This window comes from Carassius auratus, chromosome 8, assembly GCF_003368295.1.
Source record: "Carassius auratus strain Wakin chromosome 8, ASM336829v1, whole genome shotgun sequence".
Taxonomy (NCBI): domain Eukaryota; kingdom Metazoa; phylum Chordata; class Actinopteri; order Cypriniformes; family Cyprinidae; genus Carassius; species Carassius auratus.
Window position 1 is genome coordinate 15,175,073 of NC_039250.1, and position 27,191 is coordinate 15,202,263.

Consider the following 27,191-nt stretch of genomic DNA (forward strand, 5'->3'; position numbering starts at 1 on the left):
CCAACTGGACTTAACACTTGTTAAAGTACCAACAACTTTAAGTCCTTTTTTACACAATGATATTACACATTTTATTTGTGATCTTAATGATAGTGACCAAGTTTTTTGTATTCCCGGGCCCATATGAAAATAGAATATGGATGCAGCATGTATGTGACTTTATTGCTTAGTGTCACACCTTTGGACTGTTTTGTTGTGTTTTCATCCCTCATGATTTCATCATTTGATTCACCTGTGTCTCATTAATTATCCTCATGTGCCTCCTTATTTAAGTTCTAGTCTGTCCTGTGTTCCCTTCTCCGGTATTGTAGAGGTCTCTTGTGGATTACATGTACCTGCCTTCTGTGGATTTATTAGAAGACTGTTTGCTTTCATTTATCTTCTTTGTGCTCTTATTTTACAACATATTGTGACACTTAGATTGTAGACCAATGGACTGCATTATTTAGAGCAGATTCTTCTTATTAAAAACTCTCTATAATCCATTATTAATATCTAAAGATATTCCTCATGAATTTATAAACACACATAAAGGCAACATGTAGCTATAGCAAAACAACTGAAGGTAGCTTTCATGTGTTGGTGATAAAACCATATTTAAAACTTCAGTGAGTAAACCATTAGAGGAGTTGAACTGTTTCACACCAACGTTTCAGTTCTACAACAAATACTGAGAGTTTGAAATGCAAGATTTTGAATTACAGACTGGAAAACTGACATACTGTTGTAAAAATTTGAAATTGGCAGAAAATTTTAAACTTGAAATTAGGATTTAATATTTGACTAATATGCACTAATATAAGGTATAGCTTATTCTTATAATATCCCGATATTTGCATATGTACAGTAATAATAAATCTAGATAACAATCATCGGACAAATATTTCAGATGAAGAAACTGTCAAACTGTTCAATAGCAACTGAACTGCATATTACAGAAAATGTATTTAAGAAAACAATAAGATTTTAGAAGAACAGAAAGTGTCTTTATTAAATCCATCTTTCCATAAATCCCAGTTTACAGTTCTTCAGCCATTAGAACTTCTGATCATCCCCTGAAAAACAATAAGTCAATCAGCATCACATACTCGTATCTGTCCTTTATATGTCATTCTAATATGATGATGATTTGGTGCTCAAGACAAATATTACTAAGTTTTAGATCTAATAAGAATTTTGTTTAAAAAATGACTACTTACAGTGGTTTTTACACACATGGGGACGAGTAGTCGGTCATAGACAGTTCATCTGGAGGAACAGAAACACAACCTAGTTTTTTTGTGCACTACATTCATGAGCTTTGAAAATGCATTATGGTTAATATTAAATACAGGCTACAGAATGCTTATATCATGATATCACTGAGATTTATAAAAAAAAAATCAAAGTCTTAAACATTAAAATACACATTAAAATTTTCCCAGTTCTGTTTTGATTTTTTATTTATTTATTTATTATATTTAGCTGGATTTATATATATAATAAAAACCACATATTGTCTTTTCTTTGAGACTTTTCAGAGTGCACAGTGATGAACAAACACATACTGGTCTTGTAGTAGTCATAGACGGTCACTACAGCTGGTTTCAAGTTCTGCACCAGGACGTCCTGCACAAGCTTCAGGCTGATGGACTTCTCCTCATTCTTTTTCAACTGGAATGGAAGAGAAAGTCATTGCATTATTATTACATAGAGATTTGTTTTCTATTGGGGATGGACTAAAAATAACGTTAATGAAATAGTCCACCCAAGAATTAAAATTAGTATCTTCATAGGAACTGTTTTAGAAAAAATGTGCATGACATCACTTGCTCACAAATGGATCTTCTGCAGTGAACGGGTGCTGTCAGAATGAGAGTCCAAAAAGCTGAAGAAAACATCCCAATAATCCACAAGTGATTAACACAACTCCAGATTAATGATGGATTTATTACAAACATTGCAGTTTTTCACAGCTCAAGATGTTTAATGGTGGACTGGAGTGTTTTCATCAGCTGTTTGGACTCTCATTCTGACGGCACCCATTCACTGCAGAGCAAGTGATGCAGTGCTACATTTCTCCAACTCTGTTCTGATTAAGAAACAAACTCGTCAATATCTTGATTGGACTGAACTATTCCTTTAAGTAATCAGGGTCAGCTTATCCCTTATATTGTAAAAATATCTGCAATCCCAAAAAGGTTTTGAACTCCTCAAGGTATTTGAACAAAACACGTACACTATCCAAATAGAAAAAGACACGATCCTCTTTCAGATCCACACGTTTGATGGTGGGGTCTTCCCTCAGCTGTGGAGACAGAGGAGTGAATGAGAACGAATCAAATGCTGGCTGCACAACTTGATCAAAAGAGGACCAGAGGCCTTCAAGTGTCACTCACAGTCTGCAGAGACGTCTCATCCGGCTTGAACCCAGACAGGAGCCTGATGTTAACGATCACCATGTTGGTCTCCTCTCGTGTGCCACTATACCTGTCATACAACCGTTCCAACAATCACAATCAGGGTTCACAATCACATATTGCTCTCTATGTAGTCAGACAGACAGCAAAGTCTTTCTTCATTCTTTCCTTGTAGAATCAAGAATTTTTTCTCACCAAGAATTTAATAAATACAGCAAAATCAGTTATGATTATTACAATTTAAAATAACTATTTTATATTTGAATATTTTTTAATGTAATTTATTCCTGTGATAAAGCTGAATTTTCAGCATCTTTACTTATCACATGATGTGCTGATTTGAACATTTCTTATAATATTTTTGTTGTGTAATGCTTTTTTTTCAGTATTCCTTGATGAATAGAAAGTCTGAAATAACAGTGTTTATTTGAAATATTAATATTTTGTAACATTTATAATGTTTTTACTTTACACTTTAAAAAAAAAAAACACTAATAAATAAATAAAAATCTTACTGACCCCAAATCTTTTAGTGTATTTTTAATATGATGGGTTTGTTTGTTTTGTGTCACAATTTTCTTGCCTTTTTTTTTTTTTTTTTTTTTTTAGAGGAGAAACAAAGTTATACATGTTTGCAAGGACATGATAATGTCCCTTTAAACAATTCCAGCATGCATACATTAGTTAGTATTTAAATGAATGATAAATAATGATATAAATGAAATTACAATTGTGCAAAAAAAAAAAAAAACTTATATAACGGCTGTTTCCATGAATGAAGATGGTAATTGTAGTAGTTTTTTTTTTTTAAACAGAGGTGTGGCTCACCTTACAGTTGTGGTTAAAGTAAAAGCTGGGTTCTGTGTGTTGCTGCAAGCCCCAGTATCTGCTTTGATTTTAAAGGCCAAAGAGTCTGGAGGGGGCGGGATATTGTAGTGCAAGGCAAACTGAGACACAAGAAACACATAATAATGTCAAAGACGAGGTCATTTGTATCACTTTTATACACATCACTCATTCTTATGTAATTCCAAATCCTTGTGATTTCCTTCTCTGATGCACTGAAGAACGAGAATCACACAAGTTTGAACTGACATGAGGGTGGGTACATAATGAAAACGTTGATGAACTATTCCTTGGACTCAATAAGTGCATCAAAAGAGGCAGTGCACAGACCTGCACAAACACACAGCCTTTGCCTTCTGCCCTGAGCTTGTATGTGCCAGTAGTTTCCTGCAGCTGTCTCTCCTGGTAAAGCAGCCTGTTGTCCTGGTTCACGGTGAACTGGTTTCTCTGACCTGAGGGGGAGGTCACGGTTACGCTAACGGATCCCTCTGGATTGTAGGTGGCAGCACTGTACTTAGCAAGTGCCTGGAGTGCTACTACAGTATCCTGTTCACAGAAAGAGAGGGAGCAACATCACTTAGAGTCAATGATAACAAAAGACATTATAAAGACTTGGAGGGTTTAAAAAAAAGCTGCATGAGATAAATAACATTACCTGTGTAGAGGAGAAGCCTCCATACGCATTCTGCTGCTTGCTTAGCCAGTGCACGATGCCAGCAGAGTAGTTCAGACCAAATCCAGGCAGTGAGGGTCCAGAGAGCAGCGCCAGCAACACGTAGGCACTCATCTCTACCTCCACAGACCCCATCGGTTGTGCATTATTAGACCGAGTCCAATATCGTCCCACACCTGAAATAACCAGGGCAAGAAAACTGGAACATTGAATGATGGCGATTGTGGTTTTTATTAAAAGCAGCAAGATAATCTAGATCAGGGGTTTTCAAACTGGGGCGCAGATAATGTTTGTGGGGTAGTGGTACACAAAAAAAAAAAAAAAAAAAATTATATAATAATAATAATAATAATAATAATAATAATAATAATAATAATAATAATAATAATAATAATAATAATAATAACAACAAATGTAATCCAACAAATACCTAATTGATTTGCAGTCTGTTTTTTTTCTGGGTTTTCTCCTTTACATTACAATTTATATACAGTAGTTTATGCCTTATTGTCATTCTTTTTAGAGTTTCTATTTTTGTAAAAAAATAAAGTGCTATAATAAGCACATGACATGGAGAGAAAAAAATAAGATTATGGTAGCAAATTAATCATAATTAATATTCATTTCCTAGGTTTAGTTAAATTGTGAACACATTAAATCCAAATTAAAACATGTGAACTAATTAGTAAGTACTGGCCTCAACTGAACTAAAACGAGAGAACAAATGAATAAAATGTGGGAACAAATTCGTAATTCATGTTCACAAAATCTTGTTTGTTTGTTTTTTGCATCTGACGTGGGGCTCTGTACTATATAAAGAAATTATGAATTAATTAAAACTAATTAATTGAAGTAAATTCATTAATTAAAAGCTACATATTTCATTTGGCAAACAAAATATATTCAATTCAATTTAAAGTGCTGCCGTTTATGAATAAAAACAAATATAGGAGCATTTTAATATAGGAGTATATATATATATATATATATATATATATATATATATATATATATATATATATATATATATATATATATATATATATATATATATACATACATACACATATTTTTATTTTATATATACATTTTGCACATCCTTAAAGAGAAGTATTTTAGTATGGTTATTTGTCTTATTTAATCTAAATGGTACCTTCTCTCTTAGCCTGCTTGTCCAGATTGGAGAGGAGGTTCTGTCTCATCTGTTCATCTCCAGCAAGAGTGAATGTGTAGGACAGCAAGGCGGTCACATAAGTGTTGTTAATGTTACCGGAAGATTCCTTCAGACATGCAAGGCTTTTTGCCACCATGGGATCCTTACAAAGCACAAGCAAGACAAGATTATTTTTTTCTTCCTTTATTCATCACATTATCTCTATTGACTTGACTGATTTTAATTTATCTGTGACTATAGAGTCCATCTCTTAGGACCCATAAAGAGGGTTTTACGTACAGTTTTCTGAATGCCTGACTCCAGCAGCGCTGCAGTGATGTATGCAGAGAGAGTGACTTCGTCATTGACACCACCCTGGGAACACAGAAGCAAGGCAGAAGCACATTTAGACACGTACGAGTGCATCATCAGATCATTCCAATCCTCAGAATTTCAATCACCCCACTTTATTGGAAAAGTCTGTTAGACGACAACGTCTGAAATCCAAATGCACCAAACTAAGGAGCAGTTTTCAATCCATAGATGACTCCGCTCCATTAGTCATCTCCTCATCCCACTCAACACTGTGACAGCTTCTCATAGGTGCTCTTCTCATTTTGTGTCATCTCAGGTTTTTCCAGTGGAGTGACTAGGATGTCTAGGTGTCCTGCACTGTTTAATGCCTTGGACCCCCTTTTGGCATTTATTTAATCTAGGAAGCTCTAAGCATTACTTATTTCGTTCTTTCCTAAGATTTTGGAGATGCTGCTCAAAACACATGTATTATTAATAATGGTTTAAACAGTTGCTGCTTAATATTTTGGTGGAAACACATACACAAAAGGGACCTCAGCTCATAATAGTCCTCAAGAATAAAGTAGCCTGTCTGAACCAGCAAAATCTGAACCAGCTCTCACACATCTACAAACACACACAAACACCATTTTGTAATATATGACAGGCTAATCACACAATGTAGGTCCTCCTGCAAACCAAACGCAAAAGAAAAATAGCCCTGCAGATACCGATGTTCAGTCCATGACTGTCCACAATATCCCTGCTAAAACAACAACAACTAAACCAGCCTAAACTGCTTTCACCTGGTCTTCCAGCTTGACCAAGCTAGTCTTTAGCTGGTCTTTTAGCCTGACAAGTCGGGAGACCAGCTAGACCAGATAAAACCACATGCAGGACCTAAGAGGATCCTCACCTTCAACATGTTGTTGAGGAGTTTCCCCACAGAGGCGAAGCAGCCGTTGCTCTGCTGTTGACCACCGAGCCAATCCTTCGCCCGCTCGATGTTGGTCTGATCTATAAATATATACTTCTGTGCCCCACTGAAAGACTTCATCACAAATGCGGTTAACCTGGACACAAAAGCAATGGAAATTACTGTCAAATAACCATAATTTCACACAATTCAGTAAATCTGCCTTAATACTTTTCAGTAATTCCATGTGCACTAGGATAAGTTAAGCGACAGAATGATTTCATTTTCTCAGTGCCACACTCACCAGGTGTTCCCAGAAGGATCATTCCTCCCAAAAGCGCTGTAAGATCCATCATCATGCTTGTATGTCAGCTCTCTCTGGTAGCCTGCAAAAAAAAAATAAAAAAAAAAATAAAACCTGATATTCTGGGATGCTGAAAAGCGGGACACCTGAAAGTTAATATAATCAGTTATTTATATGAAGTTATTTATCAGGGTTCAGTATTTCTCTCATTTAATGACAATTTATAACTTTGAAATTGATGAATCTATCAATCAGCCATCATCTCTGTGGTGAGTTCGTCTGAAAAAAAAAAACCTTAAAATAATTGTCTGTATGTAGGTGTATTTTTCTTTTCCGAATTTAACAAATAAAATAAAAACTAAACCCTGCAAACAGTAATTTTCCAAGTCATTTTTGCCAGGAATAAAATATTCAAACGTTTGCATTTCTAATATTTATTGTACGGTAAGATACACAATAAATCATCATTTCCTATAGTTTTCCTCACCGCTCTCCAGGAAGGTCACGGCTTGGTTTTTAATCTCAGGAGTGAGCTGCCCGCTGCTCTCCAGGTACTGAAGGATGTAGATATTGGGGGCAAAATGCAGCATGTTCTGCTCTCCACAGCCGTACGGCATTGCCAACAGATCACCGATGTTCTTCAGAGCACGACCCATCAGATCACCTGTGGCCAAAAAAGAAATAGAACCATCAGATGATTAAAAACGGAAAACTACTCAATGAGAGCAATTCTGTTGATTACAGAGTATTTCAAATATTTATTCTGATATTTCTGAGAACTTTTGCCAGCATATTTTTAGGCTTACCTAGAACAGTGACAAAGCTTTTGGCAGAATCCTTGACAAAGACTGTGGGCAGAGAGAGAGAGACGGCTCTCTCCTGTGGCTGGTCTAATAGAACAGAGAGAGAGAGAGAGAGAGAGAGAGAGAGAGAGAGAGAAAACGAAAAAGTAAGGTAAAAATCATAACATACTTTACCATGGATTTTTTTTTAAATCTGGGAATACTACACTGGGTTTAAAATATGGAATTGAAAGCTTTTTTTGTTCAATCCTTTTTGAAATTTTGAGTAAATTTCTAAATTTATCCAGTGCAATACCTAACATCATAGACTTCCTGTAAATAGGATTCTTGCTTACTTTTACACACTGAATGTCAAAATTATTGTCTGTGATATGTGGTAAATAACATGTTAGATTCTGTTAAAGCTGGAATAATTACATTTTTGTATGCATTCTTCTTTTAATAGACAACACAACACACTGTAATGCCACAAACCTGTTAAGCAGACGAGTTCATTCTGTGTGACTGACTGTTTGGTTCCCTCTGCCTGAGAAATGTGAGTTATAACAGCGTCAATTGTATTTATAAAGCAAAGCAAAACAAAAAGCTAATTTAAAGATAGAAAGACCGATTTTAAGACTCAAAACAATACCCAAATGTCTATTAAATGTCTATGTTAGCTATATAATATGTATATTAAATATCAAAGTGTTGCATTTTTTTAACCAGTTATGACCAGAAATATGTATTAAGAAAGTAATTACAGTAGGTTTTTATTTCCTATTGACTTCTTGATGTTGAAGAGTGAGTCACATGGTTTCTGAAAGCTCACATACAGTTACATACAGTCACGTACCTCCACCAGAACGCTCTGCATCACAGTATCAGTTCTGCCTTTGTCTGGCAACATCACCACTTCATTGTCACACAGTACTTGGCTCTGCACCGCGCCAGCGCGCACTGTAATATTCACCTTTTCTGTAGAACACACACACACACACACACACACCAGTCGTTAAATGCCAGATATTTAACTTGCAATAGTTTCACTTAACACAATCAAATATACTTCAGTATATCTTTAGGTGGACTTCCGCACAATTAAAGTGCATTTAGAAATTAGCCGTTCATATTTAGCAGACGTTTATACCGGCTTAGTGTAGCAAAAGTACAACTGCAGGGTATTTTATCACGCAGATAAATATGTAAATGCATTTGTTGTATACTAAGCACAAAATAAATGCATTTCATTTCTTTCTTTTTTCACTAGGGCAGTGGCAGTTCTAATTTAATTTACTGAAACTAAGTACACCTGGGGCCTACAATAGTAAACATATCATACAGAAGTCGAAGCATCCAGCTTACCCAGTTCAGAGGGTGCGATAGTCCACTGGAAGGTTTTGCTCTCTTCAGAACAAACACACTGAGTGTAAGTGCAGCCTCTGCATGGCTGAGCGGTGAACTGTGGCGAGTCTGCCAACGTGACCTTCACCTTTATTAAAAGACCGAGATATTTACAGATTTGTACAGGAAATGCCTTTACTACAAGTGCATGCATTTGGGACAAGCATGTAAATACAAATTGGGGGCTTACCATGATACATTTGGGGAGGTAGTTGAACACCGTAGCTTTGAGAGTGAACGTCTCCCCACGAATAACAGAGTAAGGGAGGGTGAGGCTCACAAAGAAGGGCTTGAAAGCAGTGAGATCAGTCTTGGGGGCCACTCCAAACCCGACACGGGATGTGCAGAAAGCCCCTGCAGCCCATTTAGTGATAGTGTCCGGGACAGTCTTTGCAAGGTCCACATATCCTGATTTACTGGTCAATGAAAAAACTATGAATTTTGTATTCAAAAAAAAAAAGTTTGTAAAACATTAAAAAGCTCTGAAGCAGTTGTTACATTTTGTCTGCATAATTAAAAAGGACTGTAATGTAGGCTAAACAGTACAATAATGCCATGGTGCAAGATACATACCCCACAGGTATAAGATCCCATATCCAGGTTTCTGGAAAGAATTTGCGTATCTTCGGAGTAAGTTTTTCCACATTTGGAGCAAGCACCATCTCTGGCCCCATTTCTGGCTTGGCCAAATTCACAGGCCCACTTTCTTCCATAGTAGCTGTTTGAATTGATAGTTTGTACATACATTCAGATAAAAAAGGCATTTCCAAATCCTAAAAAAAAAAAAAAAAAATTCAAAATACTTACGTTCACTCAAATACATCGCACTCCCACTAAAACTGTTCCTCGACAGCTTCATAAACATTGGCTCATAATGAGGACAAACAACAGGTGCTTTCACATCAGAATTGGTAGCGATTTTGATTCCAACTCCCTAGGAAAAAGCAAAAGTAGCATTTTGTTACTGTGTGTAAGATGATTAGTGTACAGTGAGACACTGGAGGACCTCATGAGAAATGGGACACGTTGTGTATCTTACTTTGAAAATATTATAGACATCATTGTTGTCGAAGTTGTTGAAGTATTTAGGGTAATAGAAGCGAGAGCGTTTGCGCCTTGCAACATCACCAAACGGGAATATCCACCTGGGATATGGGCAGGGGTTAGGCACCCACTCCTCAATATTGTATGGGTAACCTGACAAAATCTGAACTGGTAACATTCCAAGGACCTGTAGAATAATAACAGTTATTCAGCAGTTGCAGTGACATGGCAATTTCCTAATATACATATATATATATTTCTCAAGGTTATGCCCGCACACCCCGTTTGTTTCATCTTTGTATCATGTGTCTATACTTGTCTTTAATACTTGTATTACTTGTCTTGTGATAGCACATGGCTTTGTTGTTTTTGTCAGCCATATGCTTCTTTAGCCCGTCCTCCTCGTTTTCTCTTTACCACACCCTCTTATTAGCCCCCTTGTGGAGTCCTTGTTGGTCTAATTGCTCTCACCTGTTCCTCATTTGCCTTGTTTTGGCAAGATTACAATTTGATTATTCTAAAAATGTCATACAGTGTATCCACCAAGTAAGAATTAATAACATATTTTTGTTACACCATATTAATTTTTGTTTTTCAAAATACCAAAAAGCAGTGAAGCAATATTTTTTCATATTAAAATATTGAAATCAATAATTGAATAAAAATACTGAAATAAAAATATTTCTAAATGTCATATTGTGTGCTGCTCACCAAGTTAAAAAAAATATGCAAAAGCCTCTAAGTGCCACTAAAATTTGGATTTTTATCAGGCTCCTATATTTATATTCAGTTATTTCACAGTGAATTATGTTCAATTGTCTTTTCCAAATAATGAAATGTGTTAATGTGTGTGAAATGTGTGTTAATGTGTCTCTGTTCATTTTGTGCCCGAGCACATGGTTGTGTCTTTATGTTGGCCGTGTGCTCCCCTTGTCCTGCCTCCTCGTTTCTAATCACCACACCCCCTTGTTTAGTCCTTTTATTTGTCTAATTGTTCACCTGATCCTTGTGTGCTCTGCACCCTTTATTTTGTGCTCATTTCCCTCTGGTCTTTGCTGGTTCGTTTTTGTGTGTGCCTTGTGTACAGTTTCTTGCTTAGATATTTTGTCTTGTGAGAACTCTTTAATCAATATTTAGCGCCTTATTTGGTTCCCTCTAGTTTTCACTTGTTCCCATGTGTAGTCTAGTTATAGTCTTTGTAATTTAGTTTTTTGTTCTTGAACCTTTTGGGGTTTTTCCCACTTTGTTTATTTTCTTTCTAGTTTTCAGCAAGGTTGCTGTTTTCTTTATTTTGGTTTGTAGTTCTAGTTATTCCTAGCTTTTCCTTTTTTAGTTTTTGTTTCTCCCTGGGCATTGGTTTGCAAGTTTACTTTCATCTGTCAAATTCTTGTCTCCCCTGTTTTGTCTTTGTTTGTGTCTGTGTTGGTTCCTGCCCTGCTTCCTGAATCCTCACTGGTTCTTCTGACCTGACAGACATCGTGGTGCTACAAGGGGTTCCTTCAACTGGGTCAGGCCCTTCCTACTTGAGTTGCTACCAGGTCTCCTTTTGCTACAGAGTCTGGAGCCATGTCCTTCTGACCAGCCTGTTCTCCTGTCGTGTGCCCTGCCCTATTGTGGACTGAAATAAACTGTTTCCCCCCTGATAATTCTGCATCTGGGTCCTCCCTTGCCAAACTCTGACAGAACGTACCAGCCAATCTACGACCCAGCAGAATGAATATTAAAATTGTTCCACCTGCCACTGCGGAAGGAAAATTGGCGCTCCAACAGGCACTGACATCACTTCGTCAGCAGGACCAGGAACCACGGTCCTATGCCCTATTCTTTTGGACCATGGCTAGGGGCCTTGAATATGATGATGCAAACCTAAAGGAGGCATTCAACCTCACTCTGGATGACCCCTTATCTCGATGGGAGATGGAGCAGCTGCGTATTTTGAATTTCTGGGACTTCTCTATGTGCATCAACGCAAGGACTGGCAAATCCTTAACCCTCCGGATGATATAAGCAGTGACGCTCAACCTGCCCTCCTTCCCTCTTCGAGTAAAGTCCACAATCATCTTCTGACTCCCACAGAGAAATGAAGGGACCGAAGGAAGAGGGCGGCCCAAGTTGCGGCAGCTGCCATGGAGTCCTCTGTGCTGGCTCCAGCCTCTGAGAGTAGCTTGGTGCCAGCTCCTGCTTCGGAGACAACGAAGCCTTCTGAAGCCGTCAAGGTAGCTTTAAGAGAAGTTTCCCAGTCAACCTCTGTTCCAGTGTCTGTCAAGTCTGTCCCAGTTAAGTCAAAGCCAGTCATGTTGAGTCTTGATAATTCTGTGTTTCTGTCAATCCAAGTCACTCAAGAAGTGGGCAAAATTACAAATTCCGGTCCTAGGGGGCGTAAGGGTAGGAGGTCCCGCGCAAGGGTGGCTAGAACCCTTTGTTTAGAGACCCCTCATATACTTACCCTGGATGATCCCAAGTTGCCTGATGCTTCGGTTATGGCCATGGAGGCAGGTTCTGAGCAGCATGTTTTTCCTGTTATAGTAACGGTCGTCATTCCTGAGCAGCCCTCTCTCTCTGTCACCGACACTCATGTCAGGCCTGAGCTGGCCACTCCTGACACTACCATGGAGACCACTCCTAAAAAGCCCACTATGTTGGTCATATCCATGGAGGGCATTCTCAAGCCGTCAACCCCCACAGGCGGTGAATATGCTTCCGCCCTGGAGCCTCCAGAATCTTCCCAAGCCCCTCACCAGAGTCCAGAGTCTGTTGCTGTGGCCCCAGAGGACCGTTTAGAAGCCACAGAAGGTGTTCCTGAGACTGTCTTTGAGCCAGTTCCAGCTCTGGAGAGTAGTTTATCAGCCACAGAGGACCATCAAGAGCCAGTTTCCTGGTCAATCTTCATAACCCCAGAGGGCAGTTCGTCACCCCCCCCCCCCCCCCCCCAGCAGGAGTCACGAGCCTGTTCCTGAGCCTATTCCTGCAGCCCAGGAGGGCATTTCAACAAGTCCCAAGGGCTGTCCAGTGTCAGTATTTGAACTTGGTCCAGAGGGCCCTAAGAGCATCCCTGTTATATCCCCAGAGCCCACTCCAGACTCTCTCCCCGCTACAGAAGTTCTTGTCGCATCCTTGGATGCCAACCCTGAAAGTCTTGTCAGTCATGTAAAGCCCACAGAAGATGACATTATCTCTCATGCTGTACCTTCGAAAACTGTCCATGTTCTATCCAAGGAGGCCCTTCCAGAGAGCCCTAAACTTCTCGTTGATGCCACCTACGAATCCCTGGTTAGTCATGCCTACCAAGAATATCCTGAAGTTTGGCCGTGATACCCAGTCCAGTAGGAGACCTTCACCTGTGAAATGTGCTGGGAGAGGTGCCACTAACTATGCCCCCACCCTTAACCCACCCTCTGTCGGTCACGGCCTGCAAAGTTTCCCTAAGATGGCACCACCCTGGTCAGCATTAAACCATTCCTCTGGAACATTTTCCGCCCTTCCCATCCCACCCCCTGTGTTTCCTGACAGGCCTGGACATCCATGGGTCCCTTCCCACCCACCCCCCAGGTCCGTACCATTTTTGGCTCCCTACCAACCCTGTGACCCATGTAACTCCACCAGGATCTGTCCTTTTGGGGGGGTGGGGTGGGTACTGTCAGGATCCTGCCCTGACAGTTTTGTCTGTCCTATCTTTGTTTAATGTGTCTGTTCATTTTGTGCCCGAGCACATGGTTGTGTCTTTATGTTGGCCGTGTGCTCCCCTTGTCCTACCTCCTCGTTTCTAATCACCATGCCCCCTTGTTTAGTCCTTTTTGTTTGTCTAATTGTTCACCTGATCCTTGTGTGCTCTGCTCCCTTTATATTGTGCTCCTTTCCCTCTGGTCTTTGCTGGGTTTTTTTTTTTTTTGTGTGTGCCTTGTGTACAGTTTCTTGCTTAGATATTTAGTCTTGTGAGAACTCTTTAATCCGTATTTAGCAACTTATTTGGTTCCCTCTAGTTTTCACTTGTTCCCATGTGTAGTCTAGTTATAGTCGTTTGTAATTTAGTTTTTTGTTCTTGAACCTTTTGAGGTTTTTCGCACCTTTTTTTATTTTCTTTCTAGTTTTCAGCAAGGTTGCGGTTTTCTTTATTTTGGTTTGTAGTTCTAGTTAATCCTAGCTTTTTCCCTCCCCCTTTTTTTTTTTTTTTTTCCCTAGGCATTGGTTTGCAAGTTTACTTTCATCTGTCAAATTCTTGTCTCCCCTGTTTTGTCTTTGTGTCTGTGTTGGTTCTTGCCCTGCTTCCTGAATCCTCACTGGTCGCTGGTTCTTCTGACCTGACAGACATCGTGGTGCTACAAGGGGTTCCTTCAACTGGGTCGGGCCCTTCCTACTTGAGTTGCTACCAGGTCTCCTTTTGCCACAGAGTCTGGAGCCTTGTCCTTCTGACCAGCCGGTTCTCCTGTCGTGTGCCCTGCCCTATTGTGGACTCTTACTAAATCATCTGTGTTTCACGCTTGTTAATAAACTGTTTCCCCCCCACCCCCTGATAATTCTTTATCTGGGTCCTCCCTTTGCCAAATCCTGACTATATATGTATGTATTGTTTTTTTTTTTTATCACTCAGAATGAATTGTCATTGCGACATTAAAAACATGCTTATTAAAGAAGCGCATGTAATTTTTTTTTTTTTTTTTGTGCAAATTATTCAAAATTGATGCTTCTAAAGTGCTACATCCCTGACCCATCACTTATTAATAAAGATTATCTACTAGTTGTAATGTACATTATGGTTTAACATACACTGGCTGCATCCAGCTCGGCCTCTGGTTTCATCAGCAGCACACTCTGATCAATGGCCCGCACGGAGCACAAGGAGCCAGGGCTGGCTTCCAGGTTAAGAGATGTCTTCTGTCCAGGTAGTTCAGTGGGAGACGAGAACTTTAAGGACACCTGTAAAAGCAAGGTAATGCTCTCATCACACATTAATGATAAAACAAACACACAAAAGCTTAAAGGGCACACTGAGTTCTAAAATAAGATTTTGTGTGGGATTTTTTTTTTTTACCTTGTTTGGCAAACATTCTTCAATGGGGAAATCCATTCTGTCTGCTACAGCTTCTCCATTGGGAAGAACTGTGTAAACCACCACCTGAGCGTATGGAGTCAGAACTGCCGTCTTCTTCAATCTGAAAGTCAGTTCTCCTGTGTTTTCTTTCATGAAAACAAAATGTGTTTTTGTTTGGAAACTAAAAGGTGCATGCTGAAGCACAATACAGTCCATAAAAATCCACTTAGTAAATCCACAACAAAGTGATTGCTAATGTAAAAGAGCTGAGTACCTTTCTCAGCATTCACGCTCACAGAAAGACGACCTTTTTGAGCCATGCTGCCTCTGGACAAGACCTGGAGAGCAGGTAAATGATTACGGTGTGATTTTATTTTTGTAATGCATAAACAGCTTCCCTCGCATTGTGGGTTTTATTAAAAAATTTTCATCTTTTCTCCTTTGTGATAATGGCTACGAGATTTAGGAAACCTTCAAGAATACCACAGATATATCAGTTCTGTCTGATCCTGCTAATCATTTTCATATTATGGAAGCAATAAATGGTCAATATTAAAAGTCTGGACTATTAACCTAAATAATCTTTAAAAAAAAGAAGTTACAGTATGAAAAAGTACAGTATGAAAAAACAAACAAACAAATGACAAAGAGTGAGTGTTAAACATACAATGTAGAAGAAGTCCAAGGTTTTCTGGCCTGTTTTCAATGCATTGCCCTGAATGATGTAACTGGCCGTCACTGTAGCATCACTGTTACAGCTGAGCTTCCCCTGAGCCTTCGTCAACATCAGGAAACTTTTGCTTTTGGAGTAAAAGGGTTTTACGTAGAAATAGGCTGTTGGGTAATGTGCATAATCCTGGAAATAAGTCTGTTCTCCCATATGATGGACCTAATAAAGAAAAAGTTTGAATATATATACCCGAATTACTTATATAAACATCATGTTAGAAAAACAAAAAACTACTTACCTGTAATTGCACAGATTTTTCTGACCAATCCAGAGTGTTGAAGGAGAATTGGGCAGTACCACTGATGTCTGTCTTCAGGGCCACGCTGACACTTTTATCACCGTAATATGCATATACAACCACTGACTCATTTATCATTGGTTTGGAATATGAATCAGTGACCACACACTGTTATTAAAACAAAAAAAAAAAAAGCTCACAAACACTTCCTGTACACAATATGGCTATACTGACAGCTAAATGCTTTCACTGCTAAATAGGTTGTTTAATAATTATGCTTTTTACAAAGTCAGATAACAATAGCAGTTATGGTACAGTTTTTAACTTTTCATGAAGATGGTTATAAAAACACACGTGGTCTGGAGAGTTACTTTTGGAGCATTCACTTAATAATCGCAAAGCTAATGACTTCAAGCTAGCTGTTACCTTTCCGTTAAAGAGCATGCCAGGCCTGTATGTATCTGGTGTGTCCTCAAATTTAACACTGACATAACTCCTGGTAAACTCAGCTGAGGCAGAATCCTGCACAGTTATCCCTGGAGGAACAAAAGACCATCTTTTATTACTCTATTTTGGAGAATAAAAATGGACAACAGCTGTTTGTTTTATACTCTCACCGGTTCCGGTCTCTTCCACATTACAATTCACGGTAAAATGCCCACTGGAACTAAGGACAAATTCTTTCACACGTATCACCTGAGACCCACAGCCAGTCTTGTCAGTCTGGATGAATAAGAATGAAAAGAAAATGGTTATTTAGACTTCTAAAATATAGTATGTTGCAGTATGGACCCTTGTAGAAAAAGTATCCATTACAGAAATATATACACAACCAGCCAAAAGTTTTTGAACAGTAAGATTTTAAAGGCTTTTCGAAAAAGTCTCTCCTGCTCACCAAGCCTGCATTTATTTGATCCAAAGTACAGCAAAAGCAGTAATATTGTGAAATATTTTACTATTTAAAATAACTGCTTTAAATTGGAATTTATGTTAAAATGTAATTTATTCCTACGATTTCAAAGCTGAATTTTTTTTTTTTTTTGCATCATTACCCCAGTAACGTGATCCTTCAGAAATGTTTCTAATTTTCTGATTTGCTGCTAAAAATACAAAAAATAAAAATTATTATTATTATTATTATTGTTGAAAACACCAGTAGATATTTCTTTTTCAGGTTTCTTCAATAAACAGAAAGTTCAGAAGAACAGCATTTATCTGAACTAGAAAACTTTTGTAACAATATAATAAACAATATTGGCTACTGCCAAAAGCACAGACAAGCATTATGGAAGTTGCCTAAATGCGATTTGAATAAGGGCCCTAAACAACAGTGGCACATAATGAGCCCTAAATATATATATTCTTACTTTAAATTTAAGTGCTATATTAAATACTTTGCCAACTCTCATGCTTCCAGGCTCTGTCTCACACGGCCCATGTAAATCTCACACCAAATTGGAAACCCTACTTGCTATATGAAACAAAATATCAGCTTTCAAATGTTGTAAGCTTTAATACTAAATTCTAACAGTAAATACCGTTTTGGCACACTTAATATGGCATAACTTGTAAAACGTAACAGCATTGACATTACATTGGAATGGGTTTAAGAAAGGTTAATTAAGCGTTATTAAACCGGTATTTGCACTTTGTGGCAAAATTTGGTAAACATTAGAGCATATTACATACAGCTTAACAATTTTTCAGTTAAATAAGTGTTTATATATTTAAATAGCGTTTATATATATTCAATATTAGTTCATTTAAGTTTAAGTTAAATATTTTAGTTCAATAGCCTACTATTTATTAAATATCTTTTGGTACTAAATACTATTTGTGTCATGTCAGCTGTCTGATCACCCTGTTTTTCGGTGTGTGTTTTTGTTTATGTCGTCATTTCATGCGCACATGGTGTTTTGTTTTGGTTTTGATCGTTCGTCTTGCAACTATCTGTGGCGTTCCTCCCTCCCCCTCATTACTACAGTTTCCGCTTCTAATTGTTTGACTCCACTCACCTGCATTCAATGTTTGTCCATCTCTTCCTCTATTTATTCCCGTCTGACGCGCCAATCGGTGCCAGATCGTCGTTCGACTACAGCCCATGTGTAGTCATTCTGTCTAGTCCTGCTCTGTCGTGCCATTGTCTGCTGCTACTGGTTTTGTTTTGCTTTTTCTATTTTTTCCCCTCCCTCATTTACTAGACCGGACCCCTATACTCCTCAGAAGTGTTTTGGTTTGCTCCGTGACGGGCTCTCTCGTGTTCTCCTCCCTCCTCCACTTCCTACGCGGCCGCGCCATCGGGCGCCCCCTGCCGGGTGTTTACGAAAGGACATTCAAGCCTCTTATTTTCCTGCTGGACATTTTTCTATTATTTCCCGGCCTGTTTTTGTTAGTTGGAGGGAGTTTTTCTTTTGGATTTTTTTTTGAATAAATTCTCACACCATACCTGCATCTGTGTCCAGTTGTGTTCTTGACAGAACGATCTGGCCAAGATGGACACAGCAGGCGCAGATCCTGTCAGAACCGCAGTCACCCAGCAGGGTGTTCTTTTAGGCCAGCACGAAGCCAGATTGACGAACACCACAAGGGAGGTGGAGTTCTTAACCAACCAAGTGGCTGAGCTGACCACCCGCATCCAAGAGCTGCAACGAGAGGCTGCAAAGGGTGGTGCAGCTCACCATCTTCCTCGCCATGAGCTTGAGCCCCGATGCAATAACCCACCACCCTACGATGGAGACCCCAATTCCTGCCGGGCCTTCTTGTCCCAGTGTTCGGTGGTGTTTGCCTTGCAGCCACGCACATACGCTCTTGAGATGTCCAAAGTGGCTTATGTATTGACTCTTCTAACTGGTAAAGCTAGAGACTGGGGTACTTCCGTCTGGGAGACTCAAGCCCCTTGTTGCGCCTCTTTTAAGGATTTCCGCCAGGAGATGGAGAGGCTATTTGACCGCTCTGCCAGAGGTCAGGAAGCGGCTGACCAGCTAGCACGGCTCCGTCAGGCGGGTCGCTCAGTAACGGACTACGCTATTCATTTTAAGACTCTGGCAGCGACCTGCGATTGGAATGAGGGGGCCTGTCGAGCTATGTTCCGTGCAGGGCTTGATGATGACATCCAGGATGAGCTGGCCACTCAGGACTTGCCACGGGACTTTGACGATCTCGTTAATATGGCGTTGCGGATCGAGGGTCGCCTTCGCCGCCGCCGTCAGCGCCTGGCAGTTCGTCCACCCTGGAGGACCGAGGAGTCGTCACCTGTTTCCCCCACCGAAACCACTGAGCCGGAGCCTATGCAGGTGGGGCGCCTTCGGCTCACTCCGCAACAGAAGCAGCAAAGACTCACCCAAGGGCTATGTCTGTATTGTGGCAAGTCCGGTCACTTCGCAGCAGGCTGTCCGTTAAAAGTCAAGGCTCACCAGTAAAGAGGGGGATCCTGGTGAGCGCTACCCCTTTATTGCATTCCCCCTCCTCTCGCACTCTCCTTCCTGTCTCAATTCAGTTTGGTGATATTTCTAACTCCTGTGCAGCACTGGTTGACTCGGGAGCTGAGGGCAACTTTATGGACCTCTCCCTAGCCACCCGTTGGGGGATTCCTGTCATTCCTCTTCCTGAACCTATTCCTGCCCGTTCATTGAATGGCACTTTGATCACCACTGTCTCCTATGCTACCCCTCCTGTCAGTCTAATAGTCTCGGGCAATCACCGTGAGGTAACCACGCTGTACCTTCTTGAATCCCCGAGTGCTCCCATTGTCCTGGGGCACCCGTGGTTGGTGCAACATGGCCCTCACGTGGATTGGTCGAGCAACTCTGTCTTGTCTTGGAGTAAGTTTTGTCATGCGTCTTGTTTGGGTGCTGCCTCTTTTCCTGTGTCTGTGTGTCCTGTCTTACAGGTGGAGGCTGCTGATTTGAAGGGGGTCCCAGTGGAGTACCACGACCTGTGCCAGGTGTTTTGTAAGTCCCGGGCCACCTCGTTACCTCCACATCGTCCTTATGACTGTGCCATTGAGCTCCTCCCAGGCACTTCTCCGCCCAAGGGTCACTTGTTTTCCCTTTCAGGCCCTGAAAGAGAGGCCATGGACAAATACATTAATGAATCCCTCAAAGCCGGTCTCATCCGACCCTCTTCATCTCCTGCAGGTGCTGGCTTCTTCTTTGTCAAGAAGAAGGATGGCTCCTTGCGTCCTTGTATAGATTACCGAGGCCTGAATGACATCACTATTAAGAACAGGTACCCCTTGCCTCTTATGTCGTCTGCCTTTGAGCTATTGCAGGGAGCCAAGGTCTTCACCAAGCTGGACCTTCGAAATGCCTACCACCTGGTTCGTATACGTGAGGGGGATGAGTGGAAGACAGCTTTCAACACGCCCACGGGACACTTTGAGTACCGGGTCTTACCATTTGGTCTGACCAACGCCCCAGCTGTCTTCCAGGCCCTGGTTAACGACGTGTTGAGAGACATGGTGAATCAATTCGTCTTCGTGTATCTTGATGATATCTTGATATTTTCCCCATCTCTGCAGGTACACACTCAGCATGTTCGCCAGGTGTTACAACGGCTGCTGGAGAACCAGCTCTATGTTAAGGCGGAGAAGTGCGTTTTCCATGCCCAGTCGGTTCCGTTCCTGGGGTTCGTTGTTTCGGCAGGGGAGATCAAAGCCGACCCCTGTAAGGTAAGGGCCGTTGCCGAGTGGCCAGCTCCTGACTCTCGTAAAGCTCTGCAGCGGTTCCTGGGGTTTGCCAACTTCTATCGGCGGTTCATCCGGAACTTTGGTCAGATTGCTGCACCTTTAACGGCACTCACCTCTCCCAAGGTACTGTTCAAGTGGAATACTGGGGCACAGGAGGCCTTTGATAAATTAAAGTCCCGTTTTATCTCTGCTCCTGTCTTGTCTATTCCAGACCCTGAACGTCAATTCATTGTTGAGGTGGATGCCTCAGATGTCGGTGTGGGCGCGGTCCTATCTCAGCGGTCACACGAAGATGGTAAGGTGCATCCCTGTGCCTTCTTCTCCCACCGCCTGAGTCCCCCAGAACGGAATTACGACATAGGTAATCGGGAGTTGTTGGCAGTCAGGCTGGCTTTGGGGGAGTGGCGTCACTGGTTGGAGGGCGCAGCTCAGCCCTTCCTGGTCTGGACGGATCATAAGAACCTCGAGTACATCCGTTCGGCCAGGAGGCTGAGCTCCCGACAGGCTCGCTGGGCCCTCTTCTTTGGTCGGTTCAATTTCACCCTGTCATACAGGCCCGGGTCCAAGAATATCAAGCCCGATGCACTCTCTCGTCTTTTCGAGGCTCCTGAGGGGAGGGAGTCTGCAGACACCATCTTGCCCAAAGGGGTGGTGGTGGCATCCCTCTCTTGGGACATCGAGAGACGAGTAGAGGAGGCTCTACTTAAGGGTCCTGTGCCGAAGGGGGGTCCAGCGGGTAATCTCTTTGTTCCCACCAAGTTGCGCTCTGAAGTGATCCAGTGGGGTCACTCGTCCAGGCTAGTCTGTCATCCAGGAGTCCGGAGGTCGCTGGCTGCCATCCGTCAGCGATTTTGGTGGCCATCCATGGCCAAGGATGTCAGGCAGTTCGTGGCTGCCTGCTCTGTGTGCGCTCAGAACAAGACTTCCAATGCGCCCCCCGTTGGTCTGCTCCACCCGTTGCCCATCCCTTCCCGCCCCTGGTCACATTTGGCCCTTGATTTTGTCACTGGCCTCCCAGAATCCATGGGTAACACCGTCATTCTTACGGTGGTGGACCGTTTCTCTAAGACGGCCCATTTCATTCCCCTTCCCAAGCTCCCCTCTGCCAAAGAGACTGCTCAGGTGATGGTTGATCACATATTCCGGATTCATGGTCTTCCGGTCGATGTGGTCTCCGATAGGGGTCCCCAGTTTGTCTCTCGGTTTTGGAGGGAGTTCTGTCGGCAGATCGGGGCCTCTACGAGTCTGTCATCAGGTTTCCATCCCCAGACCAACGGGCAGTCCGAGCGGGCAAACCAGGATTTGGAACGCACTCTTCGCTGCCTGGCATCCCACAATCCCAACTCCTGGTGTCAACAGCTGTCCTGGGTAGAATACGCCCATAACTCCCTTCCGGCTTCTGCCACAGGTATGTCCCCATTCCAGTGTTCTGTTGGTTATCAACCTCCCTTGTTTCCCACACAGGAACCCGAAGCTGCGGTCCCGTCTGCTTTGGCTTTTGTCCGACGGTGTCGACGCACCTGGAAGAAAGCTAAGGCGGCCTTGGCCCAGGCTAGTAGGCGGACCAAAGCAGCGGCCGATCGTCACCGGACTCCTGCCCCCCGCTATGTGTGTGGTCAAAGGGTATGGCTTTCCACCAAGGACCTGCCTCTCAGGGTAGCCTCACGCAAGTTGGCACCCAGGTTCATTGGCCCATACCGGATCACCAAGGTCCTGAGTCCGGCGGCGGTGCAGCTCAAGCTCCCTACCACGCTTGGTCGGGTACACCCTGTTTTCCATGTTTCCAGGGTTAAACCTGTGTTCCATTCCCATCTTGTTCCATCTGCCCCAACCCCCCCTCCCCCCCGTCTAGTGGATGGCTCCCCGGTCTATACGGTGAGGAAGTTGCTAGATGTCCGACGTAGGGGGCGGGGCTTTCAATACCTTGTGGACTGGGAGGGCTATGGCCCAGAGGAGAGGAGCTGGGTCCCGGCCCGGGACATCTTGGATCGGACACTGGTCGAGGACTTCTACCGGCGACGAGGTGAGCCCCTTCCTGCGGCGCCTGGTGGCGTCCGTCAGAGGGGGGGTACTGTCATGTCAGCTGTCTGATCACCCTGTTTTTCGGTGTGTGTTTTTGTTTATGTCGTCATTTCATGCGCACATGGTGTTTTGTTTTGGTTTTGATCGTTCGTCTTGCAACTATCTGTGGCGTTCCTCCCTCCCCCTCATTACTACAGTTTCCGCTTCTAATTGTTTGACTCCACTCACCTGCATTCAATGTTTGTCCATCTCTTCCTCTATTTATTCCCGTCTGACGCGCCAATCGGTGCCAGATCGTCGTTCGACTACAGCCCATGTGTAGTCATTCTGTCTAGTCCTGCTCTGTCGTGCCATTGTCTGCTGCTACTGGTTTTGTTTTGCTTTTTCTATTTTTTCCCCTCCCTCATTTACTAGACCGGACCCCTATACTCCTCAGAAGTGTTTTGGTTTGCTCCGTGACGGGCTCTCTCGTGTTCTCCTCCCTCCTCCACTTCCTACGCGGCCGCGCCATCGGGCGCCCCCTGCCGGGTGTTTACGAAAGGACATTCAAGCCTCTTATTTTCCTGCTGGACATTTTTCTATTATTTCCCGGCCTGTTTTTGTTAGTTGGAGGGAGTTTTTCTTTTGGATTTTTTTTTGAATAAATTCTCACACCATACCTGCATCTGTGTCCAGTTGTGTTCTTGACAATTTGTGCCATAAGTATGGTCCATTAAAGACCATTTGAATGAATATTTAGACATGATTAAACACTATTTTTTTAAATGAGAAATTTACAAAAAACGTCAACAACTGAGGCCTACATTCTTTTGTAATGATGCTTGCATGATTACACAAAATGGATGCAAGCAAATACTGAAATTAAAACAAGTTTAAAATGTGCTAAAAAGGCATTAAAAAAAAATATTTTATCCCATTTTTTCAGTATAAACACATTCATTAATAATGAATCAAGATCGACCAAAAAAAGAAGAAGAAAACTAATTCTCACTCCAAGTTGGAAACCCTGGAATATTACAATACAGTAATCTCAGCTCATTGTTATTTATTGTAATTGGGACCCTATGATATGTAAAGATGTTAAGGAGTATTAATGCTTGTTAGTACATTGTTTTTAGGATTACAAGCCCAAAAGGCAGCAGTTTTGTGTGTGCAAAGGGTAACGCACCATCATTGAATATTTCTTGCATGCGTTAAACAAGTCAGAATCAGAATGAGGTCTCCTCTTATAGTAATCATAGCTGGGCCCACACACTTCAGCAATCACAGACCCCAGCACAGGCTTGCCATAAGTGTATCTAGAGAATGGGGAAAAAAAGAGTTTCATCAGACTGAACATGGTATTGTAACAGGTATGCATCTCAAGTATCTGCAAAGAAATGAATATTATTTGTAAAGAAAAAATTAAAAATAAATCTTACTTTGCACAAACTGTCAGAGTGACCTCTTCCTCCTCCAAGGTTATAATGGATGGAAAATTGATGTTCACTTCATATTTTGGCAGAACTAAAAGAGATGTGAAAAAAAAAACTTTAAAAAATGGTACACCTTAAAGCTGATTAGTATTGGAGTGACAAAAGTTGAATCCTGTTTCTGACCATATTCTTTGATTTCAAAGGTGTGTGATATTTGTTGGTTCCTATCATCCCAAGCAGCGATCGTGTAGAAACCCTGAGCGGCTTCTGGAGACATGGAGTGGGACAGATCCAAAATGCCAGTCCTTGTGGTCTGATTCAACCACTGACCAATGCGGTTTGAATTAGGGTCCTAAACAAGATGGGCACATAATAAAAGAGCCTGCAGTGGAATCATCTTGCATTTAAAGTAACAATCAATGAACAGATCATGTTTTCTTCAAGGCTTTTACCTGGAGTTCTACAGTTCCAAACTGCAATAGTCAGAGAGAAGAAAATTAGTTTAGTTAGATCAGAAGAGTATAAATATATTTTGCCAGCACTTCAACTGAAAAAATAAAACAAAATAAAGAATTTTCACATAAATTAAATAAAATTTACCACTTGATTGTGAGGCAAGAGATTGGAATCCAGAGACACAATTCGAAATTTAACTGGGAAAAAAAAACAAAAAAAAAAAAAAAAAACAGTGAGACACTATATTAACACATGCAGTATGCAATGCAGAAAGACTCTCATGCTCTCATTATTAATATGAACAAACTAGCACTGACAACTTGAACTGTGTTTTAAGAATTCACAAAGACATTACTTGTTTGTCCAGGCTTATAGATAGGCTTGTCTGATTGGATGAAGAGAAGATTTTGGGCGGGATTTATGAGGATCTTAGTTGTTTTCTTCAGGGATGTTTCAGCCCCTAGGATTGCAACATCGATGGATGCCACAGACATTACAGTGACTACAGGGACCTGGAAAATACAAATCAAGAAAACACTGAGTGTGTAACTCCACTTACAGACTGCAAACTATAGGTTTAACACAAACATCAAGACTGTAGTGATTGCTGAATAATTCAGTAGTTGAAAATATATGCAAGATGAATGATAAATACAAGTTTTAGGGTTTTATTTGCAAGCAAATCAACTGTATTATATGTGTTATTATGGAAAGGCCCTTTAACCTTAATGTCACGTTATGCATTTCGTGCACACAAGATGTAAAGGAAATAGCTATGCTACAGTATATTTAGTACACTGACCTTAAAAGGAACACATCTGTAGAAATCTTTTTTAATGAAGCCCTGTTGTAGAATGGTCAGGTCGCTGTTGTCAATCTTCAAAGTTACCACTATAGACAGTGTCTCTTTGGGCTCGTGGATCTGTGCACACAGAGTCTCTGTGTTGCCACTCACTGCCTGGGATGTGACTGTCACCAGGTATATGCTGAAGGAAGACAAAACACAAAGAAATACATTCAGAGACTTGCATAAACCATCCAATGACAATAAAATGGGTTTAAAAGCATAAATTTAGTGTTGCATGAGCCTAGGGTTGTTTTGGGTTAATACACCGTTGAGGAAGTGACTTGGAATTTCTATGAATCTTCACTGAGAGTCTTTACGGATGAGTGCACTAAAAAGGAAGTTGCCTAAAAAAAGGTAAACCTTGTGAAAGTGGTTGTTTGCAGTATAAATGTGGCATGATTCTAAAAAAACTTATTTTTTTAAATGTTCTATATAGTTTATGTTACAATACACTTTAAATGAATATAATAATCAAATTTATATTTAACTTCTAACATAATAAATGACACTTTAACTTATACTTAATGTGTCCTTGCTGAATAGAAGTATTATTGTTTAATCCCACTGAAAATTAAATTTGCCATCAAAATAATAAATTAAAATATATTGAAATAGAAAACAAGTCTATTAAATTGTAATGATATTTCACAATATTACCGTTTTTTTGTTTTTATTTTTCAGAATTTTTTATGCAGTCTTGGTGTGCAAACTAACAAAAGCTAAAGTTTTATAATTTATTGGGCATTCCCAGTATTCCCTGCACATACCTTGACATTTGATTCTGTTTTTTTTTTTTTTTTTTTTAGCATTAATTAGTGTTATGCATGATACTGATGGTGTTTCGTGTTTGTATGCAGGGGTACACTGGGGCTAAAAAGTGGCCCTGGACTTTCTGGCACAGAGCAGCCCACCTGCAACATACCACACCATAAACCCAAAATATAACACAATACTGAAAAAAAAATGGTAATGAATAGTGCATAGTCTTTTGCATTGCTTATGAATATTTCTGCTGTACTGTGATCATAATCCACATTGGATCTCAAACAGATGTTATTTCAAACATTCGCTGCTGTCTGAAAGCTGAGAGTTTTGAGCTAAAAATATTTCAAAAGTCTTTAATTCTGGTTGTATAGCCTTTAACTATATGAAATTATGTGCAGCGCTGATGCTCTCCAGAGACGGATACACTCCGCCTTTGTTTATAGCCACTCCTCATGCCCCAGTCGGCCCACTTTGGCCAAAGTGTAATTGATCAAGCCCCGGAAGTTACAGTGGAAACACAACTGGTCCTGGCATGTATTACCATTCACGCTTTTGGCCCGACATGGGAAAACGCAACTAATGTGCTTTCTCTTTATGTTTGTATTGTTGTTTAATAGGCCAATATTGCTTTAACTGGTCACCAAAATTATTCCCATAATGCATGCAACAACATCACTGTGTCTTTCTTCCCGTAAGTATTCACTGCAAATCATTCAGCGTCAATAGCCTCGTGAGCAGCGCACTGAAAACACAGTGTAATTGCTCGCCAGGCATCCCGAATTCGATTCCCAGCTGTCATGATAAATATAATTATTATTTTTTTTAATTAAAAAGACTACCTCAAATCTAAAATAAAATATTTACACTGTGTTGCATGTGAGAACACAATAATACTGAGGTCCTAAACTTATCATCAGTGTCTACTATAGTTGTGGAATACATTCGTCTGGTCCTCGACCTGCAGTTTTTGTCGTTACTCTCTACCTTGTGTTATCTGGTATTTGTGATGATAAAAATCATAAAGGCTCTTACGGATTGGTGGCTCCACTCATTTCAGAGGATTGAAGCAGCAGCAGCAGCAGTGGCAGTGGCAGCAGTGACAGCAGCATCCTGAGAAGTCAGTCCTGCACATGCGCAGAGAACTCGAACACTGATCCCATCACACAGGAGCACACTCTTATACACCT

General features: G+C 41.0%; 1 protein-coding gene across 1 annotated transcript; it reads right to left on the bottom strand.

Moving 5' to 3' along the window:
• Nucleotides 1-751: 751 nt before the first annotated feature.
• Nucleotides 752-27,191, bottom strand: LOC113107399 (alpha-2-macroglobulin-like protein 1). The gene is made up of 36 exons (XM_026269888.1): nt 27,037-27,191; nt 25,195-25,378; nt 24,748-24,904; nt 24,537-24,589; nt 24,389-24,409; nt 24,120-24,288; nt 23,943-24,027; nt 23,690-23,819; nt 16,430-16,535; nt 16,239-16,348; nt 15,813-15,980; nt 15,512-15,733; nt 15,119-15,182; nt 14,845-14,990; nt 14,580-14,729; nt 9,811-10,002; nt 9,579-9,705; nt 9,345-9,489; nt 8,962-9,187; nt 8,733-8,859; nt 8,224-8,345; nt 7,863-7,914; nt 7,392-7,475; nt 7,073-7,249; nt 6,586-6,667; nt 6,282-6,438; nt 5,372-5,446; nt 5,072-5,234; nt 3,901-4,094; nt 3,576-3,791; nt 3,228-3,346; nt 2,379-2,469; nt 2,219-2,287; nt 1,548-1,653; nt 1,200-1,248; nt 752-1,055 (listed from the first exon to the last, which is right to left on the bottom strand). Exons 1-35 carry the CDS (start codon nt 27,111-27,113, stop codon nt 1,208-1,210), a joined length of 4,407 nt encoding a protein of 1,468 aa, XP_026125673.1. The 5' UTR covers nt 27,114-27,191; the 3' UTR covers nt 752-1,055; nt 1,200-1,207.